The sequence below is a fragment of the Paroedura picta genome, chromosome 9 (assembly GCF_049243985.1).
Source record: "Paroedura picta isolate Pp20150507F chromosome 9, Ppicta_v3.0, whole genome shotgun sequence".
Taxonomy (NCBI): domain Eukaryota; kingdom Metazoa; phylum Chordata; class Lepidosauria; order Squamata; family Gekkonidae; genus Paroedura; species Paroedura picta.
Window position 1 is genome coordinate 24,157,898 of NC_135377.1, and position 27,014 is coordinate 24,184,911.

The window sequence follows — 27,014 nt, forward strand, 5'->3', positions numbered from 1 at the left end:
TACTCAATGCAGGATCAGCCTAAAGTATCCGTGCTAAATGTTCATCCAGCTGCTGCTTGAAAACTGCCAGTGAGAGGGAGATCACCACCTTCCTAGGTACCTAGGAATCAGGTAGCTGATTCCACTGCTGAACTATTCGTACTATAAAAATTGTTTTTCCTAATATCCAACAGGTACCTTTCCACCTTGGTGTAGTGGGTAAGAGCAGCAGTCTCTGATCTGGAGACCCAGGGTAGATTCCCCAATCCTCCACATGCAGCTAGGGAGGTTCTAACAAAGCAGTTCTGTCAGAGCTTGCTCACCTCCACCTACCTCACAGGGTGTTTGTTGTGGGGAGCGGAAAGGAAGATGATTTGTAAGCCATGTTGAAACTTATTTGGAAACTGAAAAGCAGGATATTAAAACCAACTCTTCTAATTTAAACCTATTATTGTGAGACCTATCATCTGCTGCTAACAAGAACAGCAGTCTGCCCTCCTCAAATACTTAAAGAGAGCAATCATGTCCCCCGCCCTCAACCTTTCTGTCTCTAGACTGAACATTTCCAAGTCTAGATATAGACTAGATATCAGGAAGAAAAATTTCAGTCAGAGTAGTTCAGCAGTGGAATAGGCTGCCAAAGGAGGTGGTGAGCTCCCCCTTACTGGCAGTCTTCAAGCAAAGGTTGGATACACACTTTTCTTGGATGCTTTGGGCTGATCCTGTGTTGAGCAGGGGGCTGGACTAGATGGCCTGTATGGCCCCTTCCAACTCTATGATTCTATGATTCCAAGTCCTCCAGCCTTTTTTTGTACGGTTTGGTCTCCAGGCACAATCAACCTTGTCACTCTCTTCTGTACCTACTCCATTCTGTCCACATACTCTTTGAAATGAGGTCTCTATAATAGCACATGGTATTCCAGGTGTAGTCTGACCAATATGGGACATATTTTAGGAAAGGCAAGTGGGAACAAACTCTTTCCCATTGTTCACAGCCACATGGGATTATGCCTCAGGAATCTCAGTGTGCCTGGTAACTCATCTGATTCTACATGTCAGTGACTATTGTAATTTTTAATTGTATTTATTTATGTTATTTATAGTCTGCCCACCTCACTGAGACTCAAGGTGGATTACATAATGGAAGTCCATATAGTCAACAGGATGACTGAAATCTGAAATGGTCCAAATATATACTTTAACCGTATCCCTATACTAAAAGTAAACTTAGTTTCTAGCCAGAAATTATGAACAGGCCACAACTTCAGTGCACTTAGTGGCTGACCTTCCCTGATTTTAAAATGAGGGCAACAGCCATATAAATGACATTAAATAGCTGCTGCTGTCATTTGTAACTATAGCTTCTATTATCTCAGACAGTCTTGTAATTTGTAAGTCATGGGAAATTGTTTTATATGGAGATCCCAAACCACAAAGTATGGTGATACTGTGTCCAAAAGGGCATCCCAGTGACGGAAGAAAACAAGAATCAAAATATTTTGCTGCGATCCCCTTTGACATTTAACATGAAGTAAAATATTCACAGTGGCATTTTTTAAAAACTTTCTCTACCCCCCCCCTTTCTTTTCTTTTCTACAGTGGATGGAACTAAGGTTTAACACTTTGGCAAAGTGCCCACATTGCAAAAAAATGTAAGTTCCAACAAGTGCTTGTGCAGCATGTATTTTAAGGGATATGTTTTAATTGATTTGTTAAGTCTCACTGGTGGGCTGAAAAATACTGATAATGAAGGTCACTTGACCCTTCTTTCTGCTTTCCTTGGTTCCCAAGTCAAGAGTGTTTGAAAACTCTAGCAGCTGTTTGAATAATTGTTGAAAGGAAAGCTGAAATTGATAAAGCCATTATTGTAAACCTATTTTATAGAAATATTTTCAGACTTAGAAAAATCTGAAAAGTGTGTGGGATAGCTGTTTAATTGTTATGACAAATATGCCTGATTTTTCTTGTGTGTGAAGATTTAAGGGATTTATCTAGTGATTCACGCATGCAAAGAATGCAGAACGTATATCCACTTTCTGCTCCCTCACCCCAGCAGTCTCTTACAATACTGGGAAAATTGATTCTTGGGGTGATGGAACCCTTGAGGAGGAAGAGCCATCTGGGACAGTGGGAAACACTGAGAAGGCTGCGGAAATGTTCCCTCCACTTTAGTCACAGCAGAGGTGTGCTGATGTAAGAATAGGAAGGGCAATTTTGTTCCTTTCCCACTCCTTTCTGTAGCCCACTGACCCTTGTGGCTGTTGCTTCTGGTGGAACCCCTCAACCTGGACAGTTTTGTTAGAGTCAGAAGGGACTGCAGGGTGGAGGTTCAGCATCCTCCACTGATAGACTATTGAAATAAAGGTAAAGGTATCCCCTGTGCAAGCACCGAGTCATGTATGACCCTTGGGGTGACGCCCTCTAGCGTTTTCAGGGCAGACTCAATACGGGGTGGTTTGCCAGTGCCTTCCCCAGTCATTACTGTTTACCCCCCAGCAAGCTGGGTACTCATTTTACCGACCTCAGAAGGATGGAAGGCTGAGTCAACCTTGAGCCGGCTGCTGGGATCGAACTCCCAGCCACATGGGCAGAGCTTTCAGACGGCTGCCTTACCACTCTGCGCCACAAGAGGCTCTTCTATTGATATATTCAACCCTAATTCAGTATTTCTGTCGATTATTTAAGATGTGATGTAGTGGTAATTTAGATAGGATGGTTATCTCACAATAATGATATAGCTTAGTATTTCTTGAATGTAAATAACTGCTCTAGAACCCCAAAGAAGCTCCCGATATTCTATAAGGAGCCTTTCTGGAATGGTAGTCATTTATTCATTTCACTAGTGCCAGTTGATGTTAAATACAGTAAAAGTGCTATTATCTGGGGATTGGGGTTGTGGGTTAATCGAACATGCCAGGTATTCAAACTTAGTGCTGTGCACTGGCTCCTACCTAGAGGAATAAGCAGTGGTCAAACCCAGTCCATTGGTAACGTCATGCTGATAGCTCCTAAGTTTGGCAGGGACCCTTCCTTGGAGTCATCTTATGCAGCAGGCAGACAGAGCACATGAGAAATCTTTTGGTATGCTGATAAAAGAATAAGCAAGACCACGAGCCAATAGCTCCATGTTAACTGTAAGCCAGTTCCAGGGTGGAAACTACATGGCTGAACACTACAGAGCATTTTTTTGGTTCACAGATAAATCCATGTTGAGTACTGGAGGATCTACATTTTGAAGCCATTATGGGGAAACAGAAGTATTAATTTTATTCTTGGAAACTATGGTTACTTCAGTTCTTTCTGCATCTAGTACAGCATCTAGATGTAATCCTAACCAAATTCAGAGACTCCCCATTAAATTCACTATTTGTGATGTCAAGAGATCAATAGTTAGTTAACTTTTAGTCATTCAGTAATGATTTGAAGTTGATTTTTAAAACATCTGGGAATGAATACAAGCATGCCATCTGAATTCTTTTTGTAAGGGTCAACTTGTGTTGCTGTAGGGCAGCCTTTCTCAACTTTTTTACCATTGAGAAACTCCTGAAACATTCGTCAGGCTTTGAGAAACCCCAGAAGTGACATGATCCTGCAGAATATGGTTGGGAAACATAGCTGTGGACACACCCACCTGAGGCCCCGCCCCTCCCCACCCCCTCCAGGCCCATCATTGGCCATTTTGGGAGGGCAGGGACAGGTCAACATAACAATATATAGTCATATCACCTGGAGGCCTGGAGGATCATTGTCCATGGGGTCACAATGGGTTGGACACAACTTCGCACCTAACAACAACAACAACAATAGAAAAATACTTAACTCCTACCCATTTAGGAAATCCTTTCAGGGTCATCAAGAAACCCCAGTATTTCATGAAACTCTGGTTGAGAAAGTCTGATGTAGAGTGAAATTTGTCCCCAGTGAAGCCTAAAATTTCAAGCACACTTGTCAGCAGATGTTTTTATTTGTGCTTCATTTTTCCTCCAAGGAGCTCATGTGATATACATGGAATCCCTTGCTCCCACTTATGCTCCCAACAATCCTACAAAGTAACTCAACTTGAAAGAGAATAAGTAGTCCAGGTGTACCTAGTGAGCTTCGTGGGGGAGCATGAATCTGGGTCTTTCGTTCTAAGACCAAATATGCCATCTACTGCAACACAGTAATTATGTAAGGTATCCAGTTTAATCCTTTATTTTTGACTTTGTATGTGTTGGCTGAGTCGATGAGTTTAAAACAAGTATGTGGTGTTGTCTGTATTAAAGAAGCATGATGTTCAGTTGTATGTACATAAAGATGTACTACTGCAGTAAATGTTATTTGACACTTGTCTCAATGTGACTATTGGTGTGGCCTGTAATTTAATGCTGCTCACATTGTGATACACAGTTCTTAGATTTAATTCTTGTGCACTTTAATCCTTCCCTGCCTCTAATAAGCTCAGTATGATATAAACATGTTTTTTTCCCTCATTCTCCCAACAAGCCTATAGTGTAGGAGGCGAGAAAGCGACTGGCCCAAGATACTTCTGGGAACATGTTGGGGGTTTGAACTCGGGTCCTAGTGCAGCTTCTATAACCCTAGAACCACCATGGCTTTTAAACTGCTTTGCAGCTCAATAATAAGTTAAGTTTGGTAACATTTAAGAGGAAAAAAAATTTCACCGAACTGGTGTTCAGCATGTGCTATTTTGTCTGGCTTGACTTCAGTAAAATAGATGACTAAATCCTAATCTTTTCATTTGAGTAGGTTTGTTTGATACAAATGCATGGTCTGGGGTTAGGGAAAGTAGTATAATATTACATATAAATATAAATAGCATCACATATATTCATGCTTTCCTACAAAAAAATTGTCATCTCTTTGAAAACAAAGTGTTACATGTCAAACAACTTTAAATATCTATGGAATTCTCAGATCACTCTTTTGACAGAAGCTTTTTAATTATAGTAATGTTTGGACCAGTAGAAAGCTTTGAACACCAGCCTGAAAGGCTCAATAAGTCGTGCTCAACTGAGTTTGTCTTTTCCTTTTCAGTTTAAATACTTGGGAATTCTTTATTGAAGTAAAGCTCCTTAAGTCAGTCAATTTGAAGGGATTCCAGTAAGAATTTTATTCTAGTCACACGCTAGTCATGTGGACTCTTTCTGAGCTTTTGTTTAATTTGAACATTAGAGTTTCGGGCTGATCACATGGTAGTATTCTGAATCGTACTTGGGACATATATAACTAATATCATTAAATAAATTACTAGTACAGCTGTCTTTCTGTGTCTTGGCTGGCTTGGCCCTCAGTGTGGTTTAATGTTCGCACTTTGAAACACAAACTGTTTAGCACTGGCAAGTTTACATTGCTGTTATGTATTCAGAATTGCCTGGGGAAATAGGGGAGAGTATACCCTTCAATTATTTTCTTCCCACTTTAGTCCATGCATTTTGACAAGTCCTAAAGATCCACCTCTCCTTTTCACATATGCTTCAGCTTATAGTGTTCAATGAAAGGAGCTATTTTGACTGAACAGCTTCCTTTCATGGACTGATGATGATGATAGACTTCCTTCAACTTCTTGTAGGTTTATAAGATCATTTTAGAACGTGCACTGCCACTTTGGCTAAGGGAAGTGCTAACAGGACACTAATATCGACATATTAGGTTTGATACATGACAAGATTGAAAGAAAAGACACAGTATTGCTCTGTCTTGTCATTTCCTCAATGTGGACAAAAGCATGAAGTGGTGCCAGGTCAGTTTTGCCCCAGTTGGTGTATATTGATGTCTTATCAGTAGTAAGCAGCAGCTGCTATTTATGTTGTGCTCAAGGATGAGCATGTTGACCTCACGTTTCTCACTGTTTAATGACTGTAGTGGGAATTGCACTAGTCTAACTGTGGCTCCAGTATAGAATTCTGGAATGGTATCAACGTATTAGCATGAGAAGTTGGTTGAGGGAGAATTGCCCTAGAAGAGATTTGTATAATGCAGTGGCTGACCGAAAAGGTCAAAAGTGCCTGCAGAAGGTAGCAGAGAAAAAATGGAGGCCCTGCCTGTGCCTCGTTGTGGCCCCTCAGCACTGTTATTCAGAGGCATACTTCTCTTAGCACAGCAGTTCCGTTTAGTCACAGTTGCTAATAACCACTAATAATGTGTTCTTCATTTTTTCTAATCCCCCCTTTAAGCAAACTAATCTAGAGGTTGCTATCACATTCCTACAGCAGTGAATTCTGTAAACTCATTACTCTTCGAATGAAAAAGTACTTTTTTTGTTGTTGTTCTGACCTGAATCTGCTGCTTATCAGCTTCACTGGGTGCCTGCAAATCCTATCATAATGGAAGAACGATAGAAAGTTCCCTCCATATTCTCCACCAGTAAAAATGAATGCAAATAATTATTTCACAACAGTTTTCCTTAGCAAACCTTCACCCTTTTGTCATCTGGGGGCCCATTTCCTGTTTCTGGTATATTTGAAGAAATATTTCTGAATTCCTGTCTTTATTTTTAACTTTTGTCCTGCTATACTGTTCGTTTCAGCTCTTCTGTTGGATGTGCGCTCCCACGGAGACGCTGCTGTGCATACATTACCATTGGAATGATATTTATCTTCATTGGAGTTGGATTAACTGTGAGTATTATGATTAATTGTATGCTGCAGTTGAACAAAGCCAGCAATATTTCTGTAGCTAGCTAGTCATATTTAAACTTCTGGGAATCTGCAGTGCACTGATAATGTATCCTAAAAATAATTTGTAAGCAAATACACACCAAAATATATATATTTAAAAACCCTTTGCTTTCCAGATTTTTTAGGTTATCCTGCAGAAACATGGAAAAGCAGCTGATCAGTACCTTTAGATTTGGGTCTGCCCTAATCATATTTAAATCAGGAGGAGGGTGCAATTAGAAGTTTCCAGAGTGTGTGGGTTCTTCAGGTACATGCAGCCACTTTCCCACATACCTTTCTTCCACTAAATGTGTGTTTGTGTATGGGAGAGATTGCTACCCCTTATCCCCTCCATGTAAAAATTCCATTATGTCTAAAAACCTGATATGGCAATCTCACCCTCTTCTGTCCCTCATGCACAGGAATTTCCCCCTCCCCCCTTTCTTACTGAGCAGCCACTTTATCCCTTTTCTTCTTATTTATCTACTAGTTTCAAAGGCCATTCCTAAGAACGGGCCTTTTATAGGGTCCCCTACCCTGGCCCCCGGCCAGGCAGCTTAAGGTGGCTAAGGGCCACAGCTCGCAGCCAGATCAAGTGGGGCGGGCAGGGGCTGGCCAGGACACGTTCCACCCACCAGGCTCTTTCACAAATATATAGAAGAACCATGGATAAGGATGGCTGTCCCATCCAGTTGCTTTATTTTATGTATATATGTAAATGTTTTGTTATCACACTAACCCCAGATAATTGGTTTCCAATAAGCGAGTGCTTCTATTATTCAACAGTCTTTAAAGGTCCTGGACCCGTTCCAGTCCAGTTTCCGACCTGGCCAAAGAGTGGAGACAACTTTGGTTGATCTTACAGCTGACCTCTGGATATAGCTGGACTACAATGGGTGCAAACTGCTACTGCTTGGGTCCTCATCAGGACCTTGTGGAGAGTCCATATCCAACCAGCTCTCAGTTACATTGGCTACTGGTTGAATTTTGCATCAGGTTCAAGTCCTGGCCTTAACCTTTAAGGCCATAAGCAGTCTGGCCCCTGAATACCTGAGGGACCGCTTCTCCAAATATGTCCCCTGAAAAGCATTGTGATCAGCAAATTTCAACTTGGTGGTGGTTCCTGGACCCAAAGAAGTATGTTTGGCATCAAGCAGATCCAGGGCCAAAGCCCTGACTCCAGCCTGGTGTCATGAGCTGCCAGCTCTTTCAGAGCTGTCAAGAGTTCCAAAGGACCCGCAAAACAGTGGTCTTCCACCAGGCATATGGTTGAAGCCAACATGGGGCACACAATAGTATCAACACAGGCCTCCCTCCCATCATCACCATCACTACCGCCATTGCTGGAATCCAGACCTCCAGGCTCTAAATGAAACTTAGAAACTGAGTTTAGCGGGAAATTCAGATCATTTTTAATTAAATTAATTTTTACTGATGACTTTACTGTTTTAATTACACATGTATGGATTTCCCATGTTAGTCACCCTGAGACTTTTGTAAGAGGAGGAGGTCTATACATTAATTTAATAAAATAAATAAGCCAGTTTGGTGTATTGGTTAGGAGCTCCAGCTTCTAATCTGGTGAGCCGGGTTTGATTCCCCACTCCTCCATATGCAGCCAGCAGGGTGACTGTGGGCTGACCACAGCATTGATAAAGCTGTTCTGCCCGAGCTGTAATATCAGGGTTCTCTCAGCCCCACCTACCTCACTGGGTGCCTTCCGTGGGGAGACGAAAGGGAAGGTGACTGTAAACTGCTTTGAGAACCAAAACTTTGGGGACAGAGGCTTCCTTCTCACTTGCTGCTTAAACACTCACACATAGGCTTCTGAGTTTCACTGACTCTAAAAGCTTACAAGGCAAGAACATATTAAGTTCCCAAAATTCTTCTATATACAGCAATCACTACAGAAAGGAGTCACTTTTTTTTCAATGTTATATATAATCCAATGCTGCATGCCAATTATTTTTCATTTCTAATATCTTAATTTTTATCTTAACCCCGCCCGCAGCGCCGTGGACTAAATAAAGCCGTAAGGGCTTAGGGGGAGGAGTTAGGGCGGGCTCTGTCCGGGATGAGGAAGGGTGCCAATTGGCCCCTTCCTCCGGACAGACCATCGGCGGGGCCAATTGGCAGGCGCAAAGCGCCTGCCGATTGACCTCTTCGATTCCCACCCTGCCAACAAGGGATCTGCATAGCGCAGCTTGCAGTTGCTCCCTTGCCGGCGGCCTGACGCGGCGAGAGGCGCAAAGCCCCTCTGACGCGTCAAGCCGCCGGCAAGGGAGCCCCCGCTAGCTGCGCTGTGCGCGGCTCCCGGGGGCTACCTTGCCTAGCGCCACTGTATTGAGAGTACAGCGGGCTTGATTACTAGTATAAATATAAATAAAAATAAATATATATATATAAAACATGAAAACTTAAGATCAAAGTATTAATTGTGCTTTTCTTGTTCTTGTGCTTTTTATACAGGTTGGGACACAAGATTTTGCCAGAAATTTTCACGCCACATATGTTTCTTGGGCTATTGCTTATCTCTTAGGCATGGTCTGCCTAATTCGAGCTTGTTATTGGGGAGCCATAAAAGTCAGTTATCCAGAACACAGTTTTGCATAGTCTCCTTAATGGTAGCTTACAGTAAATCTCTAGAATTCTGATAATGAGCAGAGTAAATTAATTTTTTTTCTTTAATGTTTCCATTCTGTTACAAGTAGTTTTAAGACTGGGTATCCTTTAAGAACAAATGTTAATTGCACTACATTATATGCAAATCGTTTGTTTTGCTGCTAGATTCCCAAGCTCTGAATACTAAAGCTTTGTTTACACAATCATACATCTGTCTTAAAAGTACTGCTGTATTGAACTCCATCCTACAGTATTCTTTTTTGGTATAAAACATTGGTCTGTGCCATTTGGGTATGTGTATGAAAAAGCAAGATGTGTTTATAAGTGTTTCAACAACTGCTTCAAATTTGTAAGTACACTTTAAAAACAATCAAAGTGGCTTGCTTTAAAATTTAAGCAATAAGCATTTTGCTTGGACTGCTTACTGTAGCTTTTGCCTAAGATCAGAATGGCTTTACTGAATGTGCATCATCTTTGGAGCTTTTGTTAGAGAGACATAATTTGTAAACACCTCATGCTTTCAGATTTCCGGGTCAAGAGATGCAATATTTTGGTAGACTTAAAAAAAATTATTTCCACAATTAATTCACATTGAGTTTTTTTTTTTCTTTGAAGGACCCTGGGACTTAATATTTTTTAGATTTTTACAGGAAAATCCTCAAAAGCCATGATTGGATTTATGGAACAATTATTTGTATCAGTTCCTTTACAGGGTCTAAGGGAAGTATTTGATATGACTTGTTTTATAAATGTAATTTGATGACTATAGGGTGTTGTAGGGTTACCTCTTGCTTTGTTTGGATGATGGTTTATTTTCCCTAATGGGAGAATAATTCTCTGTTCACTGCAAAGGGAGACATCATAGCTTTACACTAACTGATATGAAATGAAATAGAGTAAATTGTTACTCTAATCATTCTATCAATGTATAACTGGTCAGTATAATACTGATAACTAGTCAGATGGCAAATGTAATTTTCATGAAGCCTATTCACAAGTAAGGGGACCAGTTACTGCACTGCCCAAGTTTTACATGAAGTTTTTCTAAATTCTGAATGAATACCCTGAAATCTTTAGATACAGTAGCTGTTAGATAATGGGGGTCAAGAGGGTAGATTAATGTGGATGTTCCAGGGTTGTATATAGTATTTTAAATTACCTGTATTCCTTTTGAGGGCAAAGCAATGCTTGGATGAGAACTTGGAGCACAATAAATATCCTTCAAACTGTACATGAAATCTTTGTATAACATTCAATGTATGAAAGCAGTAGCTCAGGATTACCATGTACCTTTTAAAATACACTAATAAAGATTATTATTCAAAGCTAAATATTCTGGTGTCTCTTCTACGTGAACCTCTGAACCCTGTGTGCAGAGTTCAAAGATATTTGTGAACCAATAGCCAGTGTCTTCCTGCTGGCCAATACCTGCTAGTTTGCAAAGGGTACAAATGTATCCATTATCCATCCATTATTGCAATAAAGTAAATTATTAAGAATCCCTTGAGTAGAGTATGTTTCACTTCATTGATTCCCTATGTTGCCCCCAGTACCCTGAGGACTTATTTTCCCTGTAGTACAAGAGTATCTTTACAATTGTATCTAGCATAGTTTCTTTATTTTTATTTATTTTTGTATTTATATACCACCGCTCTCCGAATGAACTCATGGTGGTTTACAATAAAGATCCCCCCCCCCAAATATGGCTTCTACATCTACAGAAAAGCCTCAGGTGGTCCACCTTTACCAGAACATAAACTAGATACAGGAGATGTCTGCCTAGTGCATGTGAATCTAAGCAGAGAAAATTCTGATCTTTTAAAGTGTGTCTGATTACAGGATGTCAGGCAGCAATTGCAGTTCTATTTGTGAGCCTGTGATGGCAGCACATTAACTAAGAAAAAGGGAATAACAGAGGCTAAAGAGAGATTCAAGCAGATAGCCATGTTGGTCTGCAACAGAACAAATTCTGAGTCCAGTAGCACCTTTAAGACCAACAGAGTTTATTTAAGGTATGAGCTTTCGTGTGTACACACTCCTCAGGTTTGTAACTGAAGAAGTGTGCATTCACACAAAAGCTCATACCTTAACTAAACTTTGTTGGCCTTAAAGGTGCTACTGGACTCAAAATTTGTTCAAAGGCTAAAGAGAATTTATATCCTTGTTGAGACCTGGCCAAGATGACTCAATTACCATATGCAGCAGCAAAACAAGGGCCTGCAATTCTCTACAACCACAGTCACAAGTAGAAGAAGAGTTGGTTCTTATATGCCGCCTTTCTCTACCCAAAGGAGTCTCAAAGCGGCTTACAGTTGCCTTCCCTTTCCTCTCCCCACAACAGACACCCTGTGGGGTAGGTGAGGCTGAGAGAGCCCTGATATTACTGCTCGGTCAGAACAGCTATCTCAGTGCTGTGGTCAGCCCAAGGTCACCCAACTGTTTGCATGTGCGGGAGCGTGGAATCAAACCCAGCTCGCAAGATTAGAAGTCTGCACTCTTAACCACTACACCAAGCTGGCTCTCCAGTAGGTCTAACTAGTCCACAAGGGCAGTGGCCCCCAACCTTTTTATCACCGGGGACCACTCAACACCTTTTACTGAGGCCCGGTGGGGGGGGGGGTAGTTTACTCCTCTACTCTCAACCACTGCCCTAGCACTCTCTGATCGCTATGGTAATGTTTAAACATCCCTTCAAAATAAGATACAGACACGCCACAACAATGAAGTGTGTTGTAAAGGGCTGGGGGGGGATGAAGTAAAGGGCCAGGGGGGGGGGGAGGAGAAGGCGTCCTTCGGGGCCCACCTCCAATTAGTCCAAGGACATGTGGTCCGCGGCCCACAGGTTGGGGATCGCTACACAAGGGCACTGGTATTACATAGCGATGTCGTTTCTGTAGTGTCTGGATTTATCTTTGGTTCATTTAACTTGATCCACTTGCTTAAATTTCTTAAATACAGTTGATGGTTGAGATTATTTTGCCTACATGCATAGATAAATTAAGAGTAACTTGTCATCAGCATATTAATGACACCTTATTCCAAAATTCTGGAGCTTGTATTTAAATAGATGGAGATTAATTACTCCCTCTATGCTCTTTGAAAATTAAGTATGACTAATTTCTCATCCCTGGTTATTCCATTCACTGTGTATACAGGTGAAGAGTTAGCAGCACAAGAAACTTTTTAAGTATACTTTATAAACAATGTTTACCAATTATTGCAGGATGCTAAATGCAAATGGGCTAGAAGTCTGTAGTTCCCACACACACTCCTGGACTGCACAAAACTTTTTTCTACAATTATCAGCTCAGTAAAGGAAACTTCTGGAAATGACACTTCAGTTGTGCCATGCATAAAACAAAGAAGAACACTAGAAGAAAAAGATATCTTATTCATTGATGGATGAAGAATGAACCAATTTCTATGAAAAGGCACTCAAATCCCACATATTGTAGAGTTCTTATAGGCAAGGACCCTATGGACACAGAATATCCAAACCTTATGGAGAAAAACTCCCCTACTCCTGTGGACAAGAGCTCAACTCTTTATTGCTATTAGTGTGCCATCCTCCTGTAGATGGAAGCTGCATTTCTGAGCAGTGTGGCATTTAAATCTATCTGGGTGTGTTGCCCCTAGAATTCTACCTTTGGCAAGAGATTATGAGAGTGCCTGATATCATTCTACCAAAGACATTTGGTGGGACTACACATATGCAGATCACTCAGCCATCAGAGAACCCAGCATGGCCAAAGCTCCAACTCCACTCACTTTCTGCAGTTTTGTCCCCAACCACCTCTTAGGCAGAGCAGCATTCACACAGCTAGGTAAACAAGGACAAGATGCAGAGACAACAGCACAACCAGCTGCCAAACAGAGGGGAAAAACAGCATTCCTGTCTCAAAGGAAACTAGAGTTTCTTTGTAAAGGTACAGGAAAACTGCTTCTCTTAGGAAAAAAAACACTTACTTTCCCATAAGATACAAAGACCTCTGCCTGAAAGCAGTGATGATGTGGTTCAAGCAGAGTCATCTGAAGCTCAACCCTTCAAAGACAGAGGTTCTGTGGCTGGGTAGGAAGGGGCCAAGCAAGGAAGCGCACTTGCCCAACTTGGACAGAGTGCGCCTAGCAGTAGCCCACTCTGCCAGAAATTTGGGTGTGATTCTTGACACCTCCCTCTCCATGGAGGCAAGGTCACAAGAGTAGTGCGGCAGGCTTTCTACCACCTACTCCAAGCCAAGCTACTAGTAGCACCAGAACACCTAGCCACACTGATCCATGTGATGGTCACCTCTAGACTGGACTTCTGCAACTTGCTCTACACAGATCTACCCTTATCTTTGATCCAGAAACTACAACTGGTGCAGAACACTGCGGCCAGGATTCTCACTAATACACATTTGAGAACTCATATCCGGCCTGCACTCCAGCAAATCAGATGGCTCCCAACTGAATTCTGGATCAGGCTTAAGGTTTTGTTCTCACCTTCAAGTCCATATGTGGTCTGGGCCCAGTGTACCTGAGACCATCTCTGCCTACACCCCCAAAAGAGCACTATGCTCCACCAACACCAACCGGCTAGTGATCCCTGGCCCCAAAGAAGCATGTCCGTCCCCAACAAGTGCCAGAGCTTTGTCTGTCCTGGCCCCCACCTGGTGGAACGAGGTCCCTGAAAAGATCAGAGCTCTGTCTGAACTCCCACAATTTTGCAGGGCCTGCAAAAGGTGGCTCCTCCACCAGGCATTCACTTGAGCCTGATCGACCCAACATCTGCTGCCCCCCCCCTGACACCCCTTCCATGTCCTGAAGTAGCCTGACCTCCCTGGAAGTTGTCGTTCTATTTGAAGCCTGTATTAAGTTTATTGTTGATATGTTATTTATGCCCATGTTATGCTGTTCCTGCCATGTTTTCTGTGAATCGCCCAGAGCCATATGGGAGGGCGGTATAAAAATCTAATAATAATTTAAAAAATAATAAATATAACAAAAGCAACCAACAACTTTTCTGTATTCTTGCAAGGAAACCCTTAAAGAGCTCCTGCTGCTCTGTATACAAAGCAGCTGGATGGACAAAACATGATAGTCTAAGGCAGGTTGATTTGCAGAAGACATTTAGAAATGACAAGACCTATGGGAAAGCAGAGCCTCTTGTGGCGCAGAGTGGTAAGGCAGCGACATGCTGTCTGAATCTGTCTGCCCATGAGGTTGGGAGTTCAATCCCAGCAGCCGGCTCAAGGTTGACTCAGCCTTCCATCCTTCCGAGGTCGGTAAAATGAGTACCCAGCTTGCTGGGGGGTAAACGGTAATGACTGGGGAAGGCACTGGCAAACCACCCTGTATTGAGTCTGCCATGGAAACGCTAGAGGGCGTCACCCCAAGGGTCAGACATGACTCGGTGCTTGCACAGGGGATACCTTTACCTTTATGGGAAAGCAGGCCTTACTCCTTGTTTGACGAAGCGTGCTTGCACGCAAAAGCTTGCCCCTGGAATGAAACTGATTTAGCTTCAGAGGTGCGGGTGGACTAAAAATTGGCCCTTACTTGAGGGTAGTCAACCTGTAGCCCTCCAGATGTCCATGGACTACAATTCCCATGAGCCCCTGCCAGCGAATGCTGGCAGGGGCTCATGGGAATTGTAGTCCAAGAGTCCAAGTTGACTACCCCTGCTCCATACAGTCTCCCATTCATCATTTGCAACCGTTCCCAGGCGGGCATGAACACCCTGCCAGCTGCTCCGCTCGGCCCGTATCACAATGTGCACCTACGACGCGCCAGTGAGCGACCTATGCGGAGGAAAAGGTGTTCACGTCGGAGACCCTTCCTCCTACGCCTGCGAGGCGGCTCACCGCGAGAGACCCGTTCCTTACCGGAGGGGACAAAGAGGCCGGGAGATTGGAAAGGCCTCCGCTTCCTTTTCCTTCCCCGGCCCCAGCGGAGTACTCGGCGCGCGCCGACCTGCGAGCGCTCTCGACGCCTGGCGCGACCGTTGGGCCGTTAAACAAGCGCGGATGGTTCCGGCCTAGGCCCCGCCCGTTCTGATTCCCTTTCGAAGCGTGAGGGTGGGGGCGGCGGGCGCGAAGTTCCCTGAAGCTGATCCTATGGTGCTGGTAAGGAAAGGGCGGGGAGGGGAGGGAAGGTTCTCGGGACGCGGGCGAAGTGGCGGTTTTGGCGCGCGGCCTCCTCGCCCCTTTGTGATGGGGCTCGCGTGTGAGGAAATGCCGCGCATGCGCGCTCGCTTTCCGAGGCGAATGCGAGGGAAGCGGCTGGGTGGCGAGGTTCTGGCGGCGCACGAAATATTTGACGCTTTTCAGCTTCCTTTCTACGGACCTAGACAGCGTCGACCATTTGTTATTTTGATTCTCTCCCCCTCCCCCCCACACACACTTTTAGCGAGAGCTGGCGAGTGACAACCGCACCGAAATCCCGTGCATTGCAGTTTGAGGCATGACTGGCGTCTCCTGCAGCCTTGCCTTGGCCTCGTTGTGGGCAGTCGATAAAAGGTCGGGATTCGCGTGCAACTTCCTCGGTCGCGGGGGGCTCTGCATCCCGACGTTGTGGGCGTGGGAACGCCGCTGTTTGGCACTCGCTCCGCCTGGAAGGGTAGCGTCGGGCTGTTTCTAACGCCGGCCTCAGAGGCTTCAGTTGGGGATCGTAGCAGAGCCCCCTATAGCTGTCTGTTTGGGTGGCAGGAGACCCTCGACGCCGCTCTCCCCCCGAGAAAGATTGGGTTGAATGACTTCTTGCAGGGCGGGCTGTGTTGGATCGATCCGTGCGCGAAGTAGAAAGGGAACCGGGCAAAAAACATGGTGCGAGTTTGGTTTCGGAACCGATGGACTTACTACTCTGCTGCTTTTCGATTTATCAACAGCCGTTGGCGGGGTGAATCATGCCGCTGCGTTCACTCTGGCTTAGCCCTTTTTGATGGTCCCCGTGAGAGGGAGTGTTGCTCCTCCATATCAACATGTGTTACTAGAGGCAGCTGGATGTGAGAGCCAGCTTGGTATAGTGGTTAAGAGATCTCTAATCTGGAGAACTGGATTGGATTTCCCCCTCTCCTCCCTCCACATGCAGCCAGCTGGGTGATCTTGGGCCAATTACCGTTCTCTCAGAGCTCTCTCAGCCCCACCTACCTCAAAGGATGTCTGTTGTGGGAAAAGGAAAGGTAGATGATTGTAAGCCACTTTGAAGACTCCCTTGGATAGTAAAAAGAAGGGTGCCAAAAACAGCTCTTCACCTGTTAGCGGGAGTTTGGTGTCAAAAGAGATGTTTTACTGTGGTTCAAATAATTCCTTGCAGGTTGGATCCAGAGGTTAGCTGTTGGAGGGCAATTGTCTCCTGTGTGTATGTTTTCTGGGGGATTCCAAAGGGTTCAGTTTTAATCTTCCTATAAATGCTTTGGGAGAGATGGAACATAAGAAGAGCCCTACAGGATCAGACTAACAGTACATCTAGTCCAGCATCCTGTTTTACAAAGTGGCCAACCATTTGGGCTTCCCTGCCAAAGGGGTCTGATGGATGCGCCTCATAAAATCTGATCAGGGAGAGAGGTGGGGTTATGTGCTAGAGGGGCCTCAGTTGCAGAGAGCTGAGCATCTCCCACTATGAGCAGGTTTCCTGACTTTGGATGGGGAGATTTTCACCTAAACAGGAAGAAGGTTTAAAAGGTGAAATCTTTTGTTAAGATGCTGTGATCAGGGAGTTTCTTCTCTGTTAGGAGGACAGCAAGGAGGTTGTGTTATATTTTAGGTATGTTTGAATATGTCTCATGAGGCACCATATTAGAAGAGGCATTCCTTGATCACATGATGTAGAATGTTTCCAAGATGGCAGTTATTTTGTATAGAATTTGTATGAGCTTTAAAAGACTATATTTTTAACTTGCTGCCTGACTTGGTAACAATTACATGCTTCCCATTTGATATTTTAGATACACAGTTGATTTCTGAGAACACTCCTTTGTTGTAAGAATATAGGAAGTGGAATGGAATAGTGCCACCCTACCTAACACATAACAAATAGCTACCACCTTTACTAGTTGTGATTCTAAATCATCCAATGCATTTTTGTCATCAGCTAAGGCAAATCAATTCAGGGTTTCTTGGACTGGGACCAAGTATCTTTCATATTACTTCATTGATTAAACTCCATTCCTGAATATCTGTCGTCATAACTGTGCGTGAGGTTTGTCAAAGACGATAGCTAAATATATGCGAATAAAGTTTATACAATCATTATTGCTTCCAAAAAAGAGAATATCACCCCCTTTTCTTAGCTGCTATTTAAACACATCAATTTCTCCAGTATTTACATGACCCTTCACTTTGAAGTTTGGTGTAGTGGTTACCAGTGCAGACTTCCAATCTGGCATGCTGGGTTCGAGTCTGCACTTCCCCATATGCAGCCAGCTGGGTGACCTTGGGCTTATCACAGGCACTGATAAAGCTGTTCTGACCGAGCAGTGATATCAGGGTGTCTGTTGTGGGGAGAGGAAAGGAAAAGGTGACTGTAAGCTGCTTTGAGCCTCCTTCGGGTAGAGAGAAGCGGCATATAAGAACCAACTCTTCTTCTTCTAGTATGGCATCTCAAATTGTTTAAAAAATGGAAACAAAAAGACTGATTGGCAAGCCTCTCCAGCCAGCAAGACCCGCACGCCACCTTTCTTCCCACAGTAAGTGTCTTGTTCATATTTCAGAATACTTGTTTGAATAGTTTGAAGGGTGATTTGAATTTAGCCCCAATCAATTTGAGCTGAATCTGAAATGGTCCGAATATTTTTTGTGTGCACATGCCTAACCACTGTTTCCCCATGCCAATCTCAAAGGCTGGTAAACTCAATCACTTGGACATATAGGGATTAGAAGACAGGTGTAAGAGAGCTAGATTGTAGTTCTTTAGAACCAATCCTGTATCCTTGGAATTATGCTAGCAGCTCCTGCATAATAACATTGGCATAACTAAGTTGTGTTGCTTGCTCTTCATTTCATTCATAGCTTGGAATTCATGCCCTTTGATTATAAATTGACTTTGATCTTCATGGACTTTAGAAAGAATTTTGCATGTCAAGTCTTCCACGTGCTAGTTTGTTCCTTAATTTATATGCATGTGTTTTTGGATGTCTTGCCTCTCAGCATAGAAGATAAATCTGTATCAACATTTCAGTATCTGAAGATGCTTTGTGTTTTGCAACTTCTGAAAGTACTGTACGGTGTAAAATTCTAAGTAAATTGGCAACAGTACTTTAGAAATAATTTTGCTTGTGCTTTAAAACAAATGTTTTGTAATAGGTTTCTTCAATTTCTTCCTACGTTGAAAAAACATCCTTGAGTAGGGAAAAATTTCTCCCTCTTTTTTTACATTTTATTTAGTTTTTTCCCCTCCCCAGGCTTTGACATCCCTAGTTACCTCTCTCAATCTTTATAATTCTTTATCCTATATAGCAGTGGTTCTCAACCTAGGGGTTGGGACCCCTTTGGGGGGGGGTTCGAACGACCCTTTCACAGGGGTCACGGCAGGGCAAGCAGCTTGGCGGGGGGGGCATCCACACAACAGCCTTGCGGGGTAGATCGAGTTAGAACATTCGGTTGTCTGGAGCAGCGGAAAAGAGCAAGATCGGCGTGGTGGGACAAGAGGTAGAACTGAACTGAGAAACCCCAGAAAAAAACAATTTATATACAATCATCATGAACAATGGATCTTCATGCTGTTGGTCAGTTTTGGTTTAATTTCTGTGAAAGAACACTTGCATAATTTTATTGTTGGGGGTCTCCACAACATGAGGAACTATATTAAAGGGTCACGGCATTAGGAAGGTTGAGAACCACTGCTATATAGGAATACAATTGTTCATATACTAGAAAATACATCAAATCTTTTTTAAAAAAAGAAAAAGCTTAAGCTGCGAGTATTTGCTTGGTATCTACATCTTTTGTCCAACAGTAAGACAATATTTCTTATATTTGGACTGGATATTAGTGGTATGCATTAGGCTATATCTGGGCCTTATCAGTATTTTCCAAGAATTCTTTCAGCTGGATAATAGATCTCAGTATATACCTACTGGATATTGTGCTGTTGCAGTGGATTCAGAATCCAGATAGCTTTTAAAGGTTGCTTAGTGAAGGGTAGATTACTAACAAAGTAGTGAACATGTTTTATTGATCTTTTTCAAAACTCATCTCTTCCCCTAGTATCAGCAACTGCTTTCGGTTTCCAGGGTCAGTTTTCATCCAGTGCTCCTATATATCTGTGTGATAAAATTGGCTGGGTAAGTATTAAACAGATGAAATGAATAGTTCTGAAGCATGGTGATTCTGCTTTTTGTCTTTTCTAAGAAATGGCACAGTCATTGGAACTGATTTTACTGAAGGTGGTTGATTTAAAGAGGCTAATAGCACATAGATCATTTTGGTCAATTGGCTGTCTTATTAAGGCTAGTTATTAAAGTTAAAAGAAATATTTGCTCTGTGCCAATCCTATTCTTCTACAAATATATTCTTGTAGGAGCTTGAGAAAGAGTTGCAATTAATGATACTGTGCTTGTAAAACCAGGGGATCATATTTATGTATTTGCTCATTTATTCCCCATCTTGATCCATATTTAGTAGAAATACTGAATCCATATGGAATCTCCTCCAGAAAGAACCTAGTAATACTTGGACAAATTGAAATACATGTAATAATTTCTCAGAAGATCCAGATTTACTGTACTACATGAAGAACATAATGTATAAAGAACATAATATATATTAGATTTTATATGTAATTTTTTAAATCAAGCAAATATAAATGTCTTGTTATTAATCAAACAGTAATTATTAAAATTCCTAATGGTTGGCTTAAGATGGAGCAGCAAGTCTCTGCATCCAGTGGTGCCTAAGCATCTCTTGCTTTGGGTCTATTGGGAAAGCAGAACAAAAATGAAAGTTTGGATTCAACCAGCTTTTCCTCTGGTGGAAATGGGAGGAAAGGCATTCCTTTTTACCACCAAAAAGGTTATGCTAGGCACCTGCAGAGATTGGGTGAGCTTGACTTAAAAAGCGGACTGAATCTGTCCTTAGGAGTTAAAAAAAATAAACCCTCAATAAAAAAAATAAACCCTCAATAAAGGCACATCTAATGCCATCTATAGTTTAGCTGTGGCCTTGTGTGCTTCCTATTGGATGTTTCCAGTTCTGGTAAGGATTTGCCAAATTCAGATGTAATATATTGTGATATCTGCAAGAGATGGAGGGGTATGGGGAAAATAGAACATATGACAACAGCATATTTCCAGTCCTTTCAGCTATGGTGTAGACTGTAGAGGATTACAAAGCTATGTCTAAATCAACCCTTGGGATCAACAGCAGGAAGTCTTTATCACTGTACATTGTTGTAACCAAAATGAACAGTGAGTTGAATCCCGACTACTAGTAGTGAAGTTTTCCTTGGGGTAGAGTACTTATAGGGTATTGGTGGGCAGAGGGGGTTAGCATCCCCCAGCAGAGCTAGATTTACAGGAGTCAACTTCAAACCCATTTGTTTGAGGGATGCATTGGCTTGCCTTCTTTCATTCCATTGTCTCGTTACAACTGTGCATTTTGTTACATGGGTACTGGAATGAATTTTTTGATAGTAAAGGACAGTTAAAATACTCTGTTGGAAACTTGGCCTCAAAAAGCATTTCACGCTTTTCATTGTTGCCATAGTATAAAACATTCTGCCACCCCTTCCCCCCATTAGTAAATCATATGTGAATCAACGATTTTTGTCACTTTAACTGATTAAGCATTATTTTTTTGTGTAAACAATACAAAAGGAATTTTGGAGTCCTGGAAAGGATCATGATGAATGTTGTGCCTTTTAAAATTTTTAGATGTGTAAATCTAATGGAGTGCAAGTCTTAAATGAAGCTCTGGTTCATCCGTCAGAACAACACAAGCCTGAAGTCCCCAAAGGTAAAATTTATGCCTATATGGAAAAACAATGCTCAAATGTAAGAGAAATGTACTACAATACTACTTTGTATTGTCTTATTGGAGTACAAGTAGGCATTCCAATCCATATGAAGATTGGCTAATTTAATTAAGTTTAGAAGCTTGCTGTGTCTTAATTCAATGGGTAGGTACAGCAAACATGCCCTGACCTAGATAGCCCAGGCTAGTCTGATCTCATGTGATCTTGGAAGCTAAGCCGAGGCAGCCCCAGCTAATATTAGGGTGTAAGACCACCAAAGAATACCAGGGTTGTGACACGGAGGTAGGCAATGGCAGACTACCTTCAAACATCTTTTTTGAACACTCTACAGGGCTGCCATAAACGAGCTATAATTTGATGACACTTTTCACTGAATAGCAAAAACCTAAAAGAATGTACCTACCTGGACACAGGATAACAACCTCAATAGATTTTCATGTAGCATTTTATATCAGAGAGGCGGCAAGTAGCATGGGAGTTGCTTTGCAAACGGACCCTGAAAAGGACAGTACAAATTCAAGAACTTCTGGGCTATCATTTCCAAGGGGAGAACACGTTGAAATCCGCATTCAACTACTACACAAGCAAATTACTTTTTTTTCTCGTGCTAAAATTTCCTCAATACATTTAAGCATGTGTACTCCAAGGAGTATTCAGATTTAATTGCTGTCTCATTTTTCCAGCCTTCACTGAATGTGACAATTCTTGCAGCACATACTGATGAGCTTCACATGAACAGTCAGCATTTGTGAAACTTGGCAACTTTTCCAGGTTCCTGGCTCTGAGAGAGTTCACTGGTCAATGGCAGCATTCTTCATTGCCTGAGGGTCATGTCTCTGTGAGAATTGCAAAATGAGATTGTAGAACCAGAGTTCTTGAGGTGTTAAAAACAGTTTTCTGGCTGATTATTATGAAAAGTCCCAACATTTACCCAGGGATCTACAGCACCTAGCAAGCCCAAACAACAACAAAAATAAGTGAAAACTAGTTGCTTTCTTTCTTTTGGTGATTACCTTTGAAAATGAACCTCTATATGCAGTTTCATGACAATGTAGGTTTAAAACAAAATAAACACCTTAGGGAAATACAGCTTAAAATACATTCAGAAAGGGAATAATGGAACATGGCAAATTGGGTATCCCTGTACTGGAGGTTAATGCGATAAACTGTATCTGTTGCATGACTTTGTCCTGGTCTTGTCATAGGAACACTGATGCTGTTAGGTGTTGCCAGTCTTAAAATGGTACGAATAGTTATCCAGTGCCAGTGGTCTGTACAATTTAAAATTGCTGTAGTTAAAGTAACATCTATATAAATCTCTAAGAACTATTGTTCTGATACTTGCACTGTAGCAAATCTGAATTCCATTTGACTTCCTACACAGTATGTGAGTACTTGTCTATTTTGGTGAGTACAAGATCCATAAATTAGTTTTAAAAGCTGTTCATAGAACTTGCATGAAGCTTGACAACTATCAACCTGCCTTGCACTTAGTGTTTCTGGGGGAAATGGTGGAAAGGGCTGCCGCAGATCAAATATCGGCATTCCTGGAAGAATCTTCAGCTGGACCAAGGCAGGTCGGTGCTGCTGATACTACTAGATCTCTCAGCAGCATTCAACACAGTTGACCATAAGCTTCTAGCTTGCTGCCTCGCCGACACCAGAATATGGGGGACAGCCCTTCAGTGGCTGATCTCCTTCCTCGGGGTTGGGGACAGAGGGTAACAATAGGAGATCATCAAGCCACTACAACTCACTTGTGGAATCCCACAAAGAGTGGTTCTCCAATTTAATTCAATATATTCCTGTGCCCTCTTGCCCAACTGGTACGGAAGTTCAGGCTGGGTTGTCAGCAATATGCAGATGACACTCAACTTTTCCTTCGGATGGATGGCCACCCTAACTCTTCCCCAGAAGCATTAGCCAGCTGCCTGGAAGCCATGATGAGGTGGCTTAAGAAGAGTCGTCTGTTCAGTTCTTCAAAGATGGAGGCTGGGTTGAAAGCCAAAGTACTAGCACCCTACTTAGCGCCGGAATACCTAGCCACAGTGATCTGTGACGGTCACCTGTAGACTGGACGTCTGCAATTCGCTCTGTGCAGGCCTGCCCTTAACGTTGATCTGGAAACTATAGCTGGTCCAAAACGCAGTGGCCAGGGTTCAGCCCTTCTTCCATCAACTGCAGTGGCTACTAGTTGAATTCTGGATTAGGCTAAAGGTTCTGGTAATCGCCTTCAAGGCCATACGCAATCAGGGCCCAGTATACCTGAGGGAACACTTTTTCTGTCTATGCACCTCAAAGAGCTCTGCACTCTGCCACCTCTAACTGGCTAGTGATTCCTGGCTCAAAAGAAGCCTGCTTGACCTCAACCACAGCCAGAGCCTTCTCTGTCCTGGCCCCCATCTGGTGGAATGAGCTCCTGGAGGAGATCAGGGTCCTGACAGAACAAAAACAGTTCCACAGGGTCTGCAAAACGGAGCTCTTCCACTAGGCATTTGGTTGGACTGGAACCAGCAATACACCCCTGAACTTCCCTCCCAGGAATCCATGTACCTGAAATGAACTATGGATCTGTTTTATTGTTATCCTGTTTAAACTGTTATCTTTTGTTGTTATTGTTACTATTGTTGTATTCAATAGACACAAAACCCAAGTTCAGTGTATTGTTCTTTACGTGCCATGTGAACTGCCCTGAGCTTCAGGGGAGGGCAGTATACAAATGGAATGAATGAATGAATGAATGAATGAATGAATGAATGAATGAATGAATGAATGAATGAATGCCATCCTGCACCATACAGCCATGAACTTCTTAACTTATTTTAATTCTCTAATCTTGTGTTGGCAGAAAGAATAACATATAGTAGGGATTTCCTTTTGAAGCTGTCAGAGGTTTCACTTGCCCAAAAGAAACCAGAATTTCTTCCTGATCATCCTGTTGTACTTGAAAAAGCGGTGAGTCCTTATAGCTGTTAAGTCCTGAGCCATGATTGCAGGATAGGCAGAGCCTGAGAATGAGGAGCTTTGCCCCCCTCTACAGATGTTTCCAATAGCTAAAACAACACAGACAGGAAGCTTGAAGTGCCTTCCCCCTCTTGCAGGGCTTGAAGCTGCACCAAGCGGTGGACCACTTTCTATAGGGAATACTCTGTTCTGTGCATGTAGATGCTTGGTGTCCCTGGTATTATTTGGCTTATACATTGGATGTTTGGGGGAAGATTGTAAATGTTTAGTAAATGGCGGTCTTTGTTTTCAAAGCTTGTTTTGAAATCATTCACTTACTTTCATTGTATTTGAAAAAGTAATTCTAGTGTAATAAAAGTTTGCTGAATGAAGCATTGTAAAGTTACCCTGTCTATTTGCTGTTGGCAGCTTCCCTCAGCAAATTCCATATTACTGTTAAAGTTACCAGTTTTAAAGAGTAATTGGGGTGGGGGTATGAGTGCTATCAGTGGAAAATATGGCTGTACTGGAGAGTTAATTACCCCATCCCATGTAAGTTTTTTTCCTAGCTGCTCATAGCTGTATTGCAGTAATCTGCATTTGCATTTGTTGATACTTTCTTACTGTTTTAATGTCATTTCGTAGTTTGCGTATATATTATAAGTGGCTTTTTTGTTCAGATCTCCATATTGATCTCCATCTCATCATTGAAGCTGGCTGAAATATTTAACTCTTGGTTAACTAAATTTTGTGGTGGAACTTTTTATCTTGCAGAAAAACTACCTACTACCCACTGCAGGAGATGATAGGTCTGTCTGAAAATGAAGAATCTGTCTTTTTTGCTACTGAAAATTAAGGAAATGTGATCTCTAATACCAATAGACTGTAATTTGATTTATCTTTAACAGTCTGTGTACCCAGTAATTCATGTCAGAAGTAAAGCTATTTTCAACAGAACTTATGTGAATAATTTCAGATTTTGTTTAATTTTGATGTTTCTAACTCAGCTTTTGTTTACAACGTTTTTCAGTTTGCTGTCAGCAGTAATGATGGACCAGTAAGCATGCTTGTATATGTATGTATATTAATTTATCTTGAGTGCACTTACTCTTGAATGGCCTACTGAATACAGTGTGATTTACTTCCAAGTAAACATTGCATAGAATTGCTGTTGATAATTTCATTGCCTAAATCTCTTCTATAATGTAACTGCATACAAAAGTTTTATTTTTTAAACTGAAAGCTGGCTAGAATGGTGACTTTTCAGTAGTCACACAATCGAGCACTGTTTGTATGGTCTGTCTTTCTTCAGGTGTTGTTGTAATAGCCAACACTCCTTTATGGTATTGAGACCTTTATATTAAATATTCAGTAATAGAGAGAAAGAAAGTGCTTAAAGCAGCTTACATAAAAGGAGAGTAAGCCTGGGAAAGCAGGCTTCCTTGCACTGGTTGCCTTTCAGATTTGTCCTTGCAAATGCAAAAGTAAGATGAGAATGACATAATTAAAACTGAGAGCACACAGTCTTCTTGGTGGATAGGTGGTATCTGTATTATTCTGAACATGGTTCCAGAGTATGGATCAAACCATCTGCACAATAGAGATAGGGAAAATTTGGATCAAAACATCTGCACATATGTAGATAGGAAAAAATGTGTATAAGCCTGCAGAAAAATCTTGAAAGGCAAGAAAATGGTGAAGGACAGTGGTGGATACTGGTGTTCTAAATACTGCAGAGTTCATTTGTACAACTTCTTTTGTGGTTGATTAGAAAGGGGGGTTTGTGGGTATATAGCACATTGGCTGGGTGCCACAGAACATCTGGCTGCAAACAACCACAGTAAGCTTATGAGCAGCTTTCCCTCATGTAATGCCATTAGTACCCACAGCTCCTGTTCACTGGATAGTTTGGGGGGAAAACCCTTACAAATGATAATTATCCCCAGACGTTTCCTTTTTGAAAATGTACCAATAAGGTTGACAAGACAAATACTAAATTCATGGCAAAAAGTATTCATTAAGTGTTTAAGCTAATAATAAAAAACAAGGGTAGCCTTACAAATTTTACAAAGAAGAAAATCAGAAGGTGGGTTGGTATGTCCAAAACCAAAAAAAGATTTCAGAAAGATTTTAATCCAAGATGATTAATCATTGCAGTCCTTCATAAATAAAGTGTACACATTTAGAATTTAGCCATAGTTCAATTAGGTTAAAACAAATTGTACTAGGCTATGGATGTAACCCTTTATGTGAAGTTCTTTCCTTATATGGAAATAAGGGGGGAGAATTAAACAACCCACAGTTAATTTCTTCTCTCACCATCAGAATCGAAAACATTCTTACATTCTTCAGTCTCTCACCATGATACAATTTGATTAATTTTAACTGTCAGAAAATAGGATCTCATGCAAATTTCACAGTCATGAAAATGTGATATTGTGAAATTAAGTATTTTTGGTAGAAGGTACATCACTTCAGAATCTATTCTTATAAAAGCAGTTCAGCTGCCGGCATTGTCTGTAGGCAATTATATAATACTTTCCTATGACAACTTCCATAGACATTAAGTAGACCACAGCTGGCAGCAAATACTAAGTGCTTCAGTGCTAAAGTTTGGAATGGCAAAAAGACTCATCACTTTTTCATCATAGCTTTGACCGTAGCATTTTTATATGTGATGTAAATGTTTTGTTTTATAAGTTTATTGTGATAGTGTGTGAACTACAGCATATTCTTATTTTTGTAATAATGATAAAATGCCATTCCATTATGAGGCCATTTGTTTGTAGGAAAAGTAGCTATTTCATCTTTCTAAAAACAAGTTGAAACAAAACCTGTCAATATCTGAATGTGTCTGATGCA

General features: G+C 41.9%; 3 protein-coding genes and 1 long non-coding RNA gene across 7 annotated transcripts in view; 2 read left to right on the forward strand and 2 right to left on the reverse strand.

The window, feature by feature from the left end:
- PIP4P2 (phosphatidylinositol-4,5-bisphosphate 4-phosphatase 2) overlaps positions 1-10,591 on the forward strand; it is a 30,731-nt gene extending 20,140 nt beyond the window's left edge. Inside the window, exons 5-7 of the mRNA XM_077351948.1 lie at positions 1,579-1,631; positions 6,509-6,599; positions 9,108-10,591. Of these exons, the coding sequence (XP_077208063.1) occupies positions 1,579-1,631; positions 6,509-6,599; positions 9,108-9,251 (288 nt within the window). The 3' untranslated portion in view covers positions 9,252-10,591. The remainder of the gene's footprint in view (positions 1-1,578; positions 1,632-6,508; positions 6,600-9,107) is intronic.
- Positions 1-15,264, reverse strand: part of LOC143844605 (uncharacterized) — a 29,441-nt gene extending 14,177 nt beyond the window's left edge. The window contains exon 1 of the long non-coding RNA XR_013234057.1: positions 15,125-15,264. This is a non-coding gene — a long non-coding RNA (uncharacterized LOC143844605). The remainder of the gene's footprint in view (positions 1-15,124) is intronic.
- Positions 15,227-25,109, forward strand: C9H8orf88 (chromosome 9 C8orf88 homolog). Of its 2 annotated transcripts, none has more exons than XM_077351951.1 (6): positions 15,227-15,364; positions 17,831-17,925; positions 19,445-19,521; positions 21,109-21,190; positions 24,058-24,164; positions 24,927-25,109. In XM_077351951.1, the coding sequence occupies exons 2-6, from the start codon at positions 17,856-17,858 to the stop codon at positions 24,969-24,971; spliced, it is 381 nt and encodes a 126-aa protein (XP_077208066.1). In that variant the 5' UTR covers positions 15,227-15,364; positions 17,831-17,855; the 3' UTR covers positions 24,972-25,109. The 2 variants fall into 2 exon arrangements, with proteins under 2 accessions (XP_077208066.1, XP_077208064.1); XM_077351949.1 differs by lacking the exon at positions 15,227-15,364 and adding an exon at positions 15,477-15,757.
- NECAB1 (N-terminal EF-hand calcium binding protein 1) overlaps positions 21,673-27,014 on the reverse strand; it is a 92,595-nt gene continuing 87,253 nt past the window's right edge. The window contains exon 17 of one of the 3 annotated variants that reach the window (XR_013234055.1): positions 21,673-21,705. The gene's annotated coding sequence lies outside the window, so the exon portion shown is untranslated. Of the gene's footprint in view, positions 21,706-21,794; positions 22,046-25,539; positions 25,743-27,014 lie in introns of those variants that run through there. The other 2 variants (XR_013234056.1, XR_013234054.1) reach the window with 2 other exon arrangements.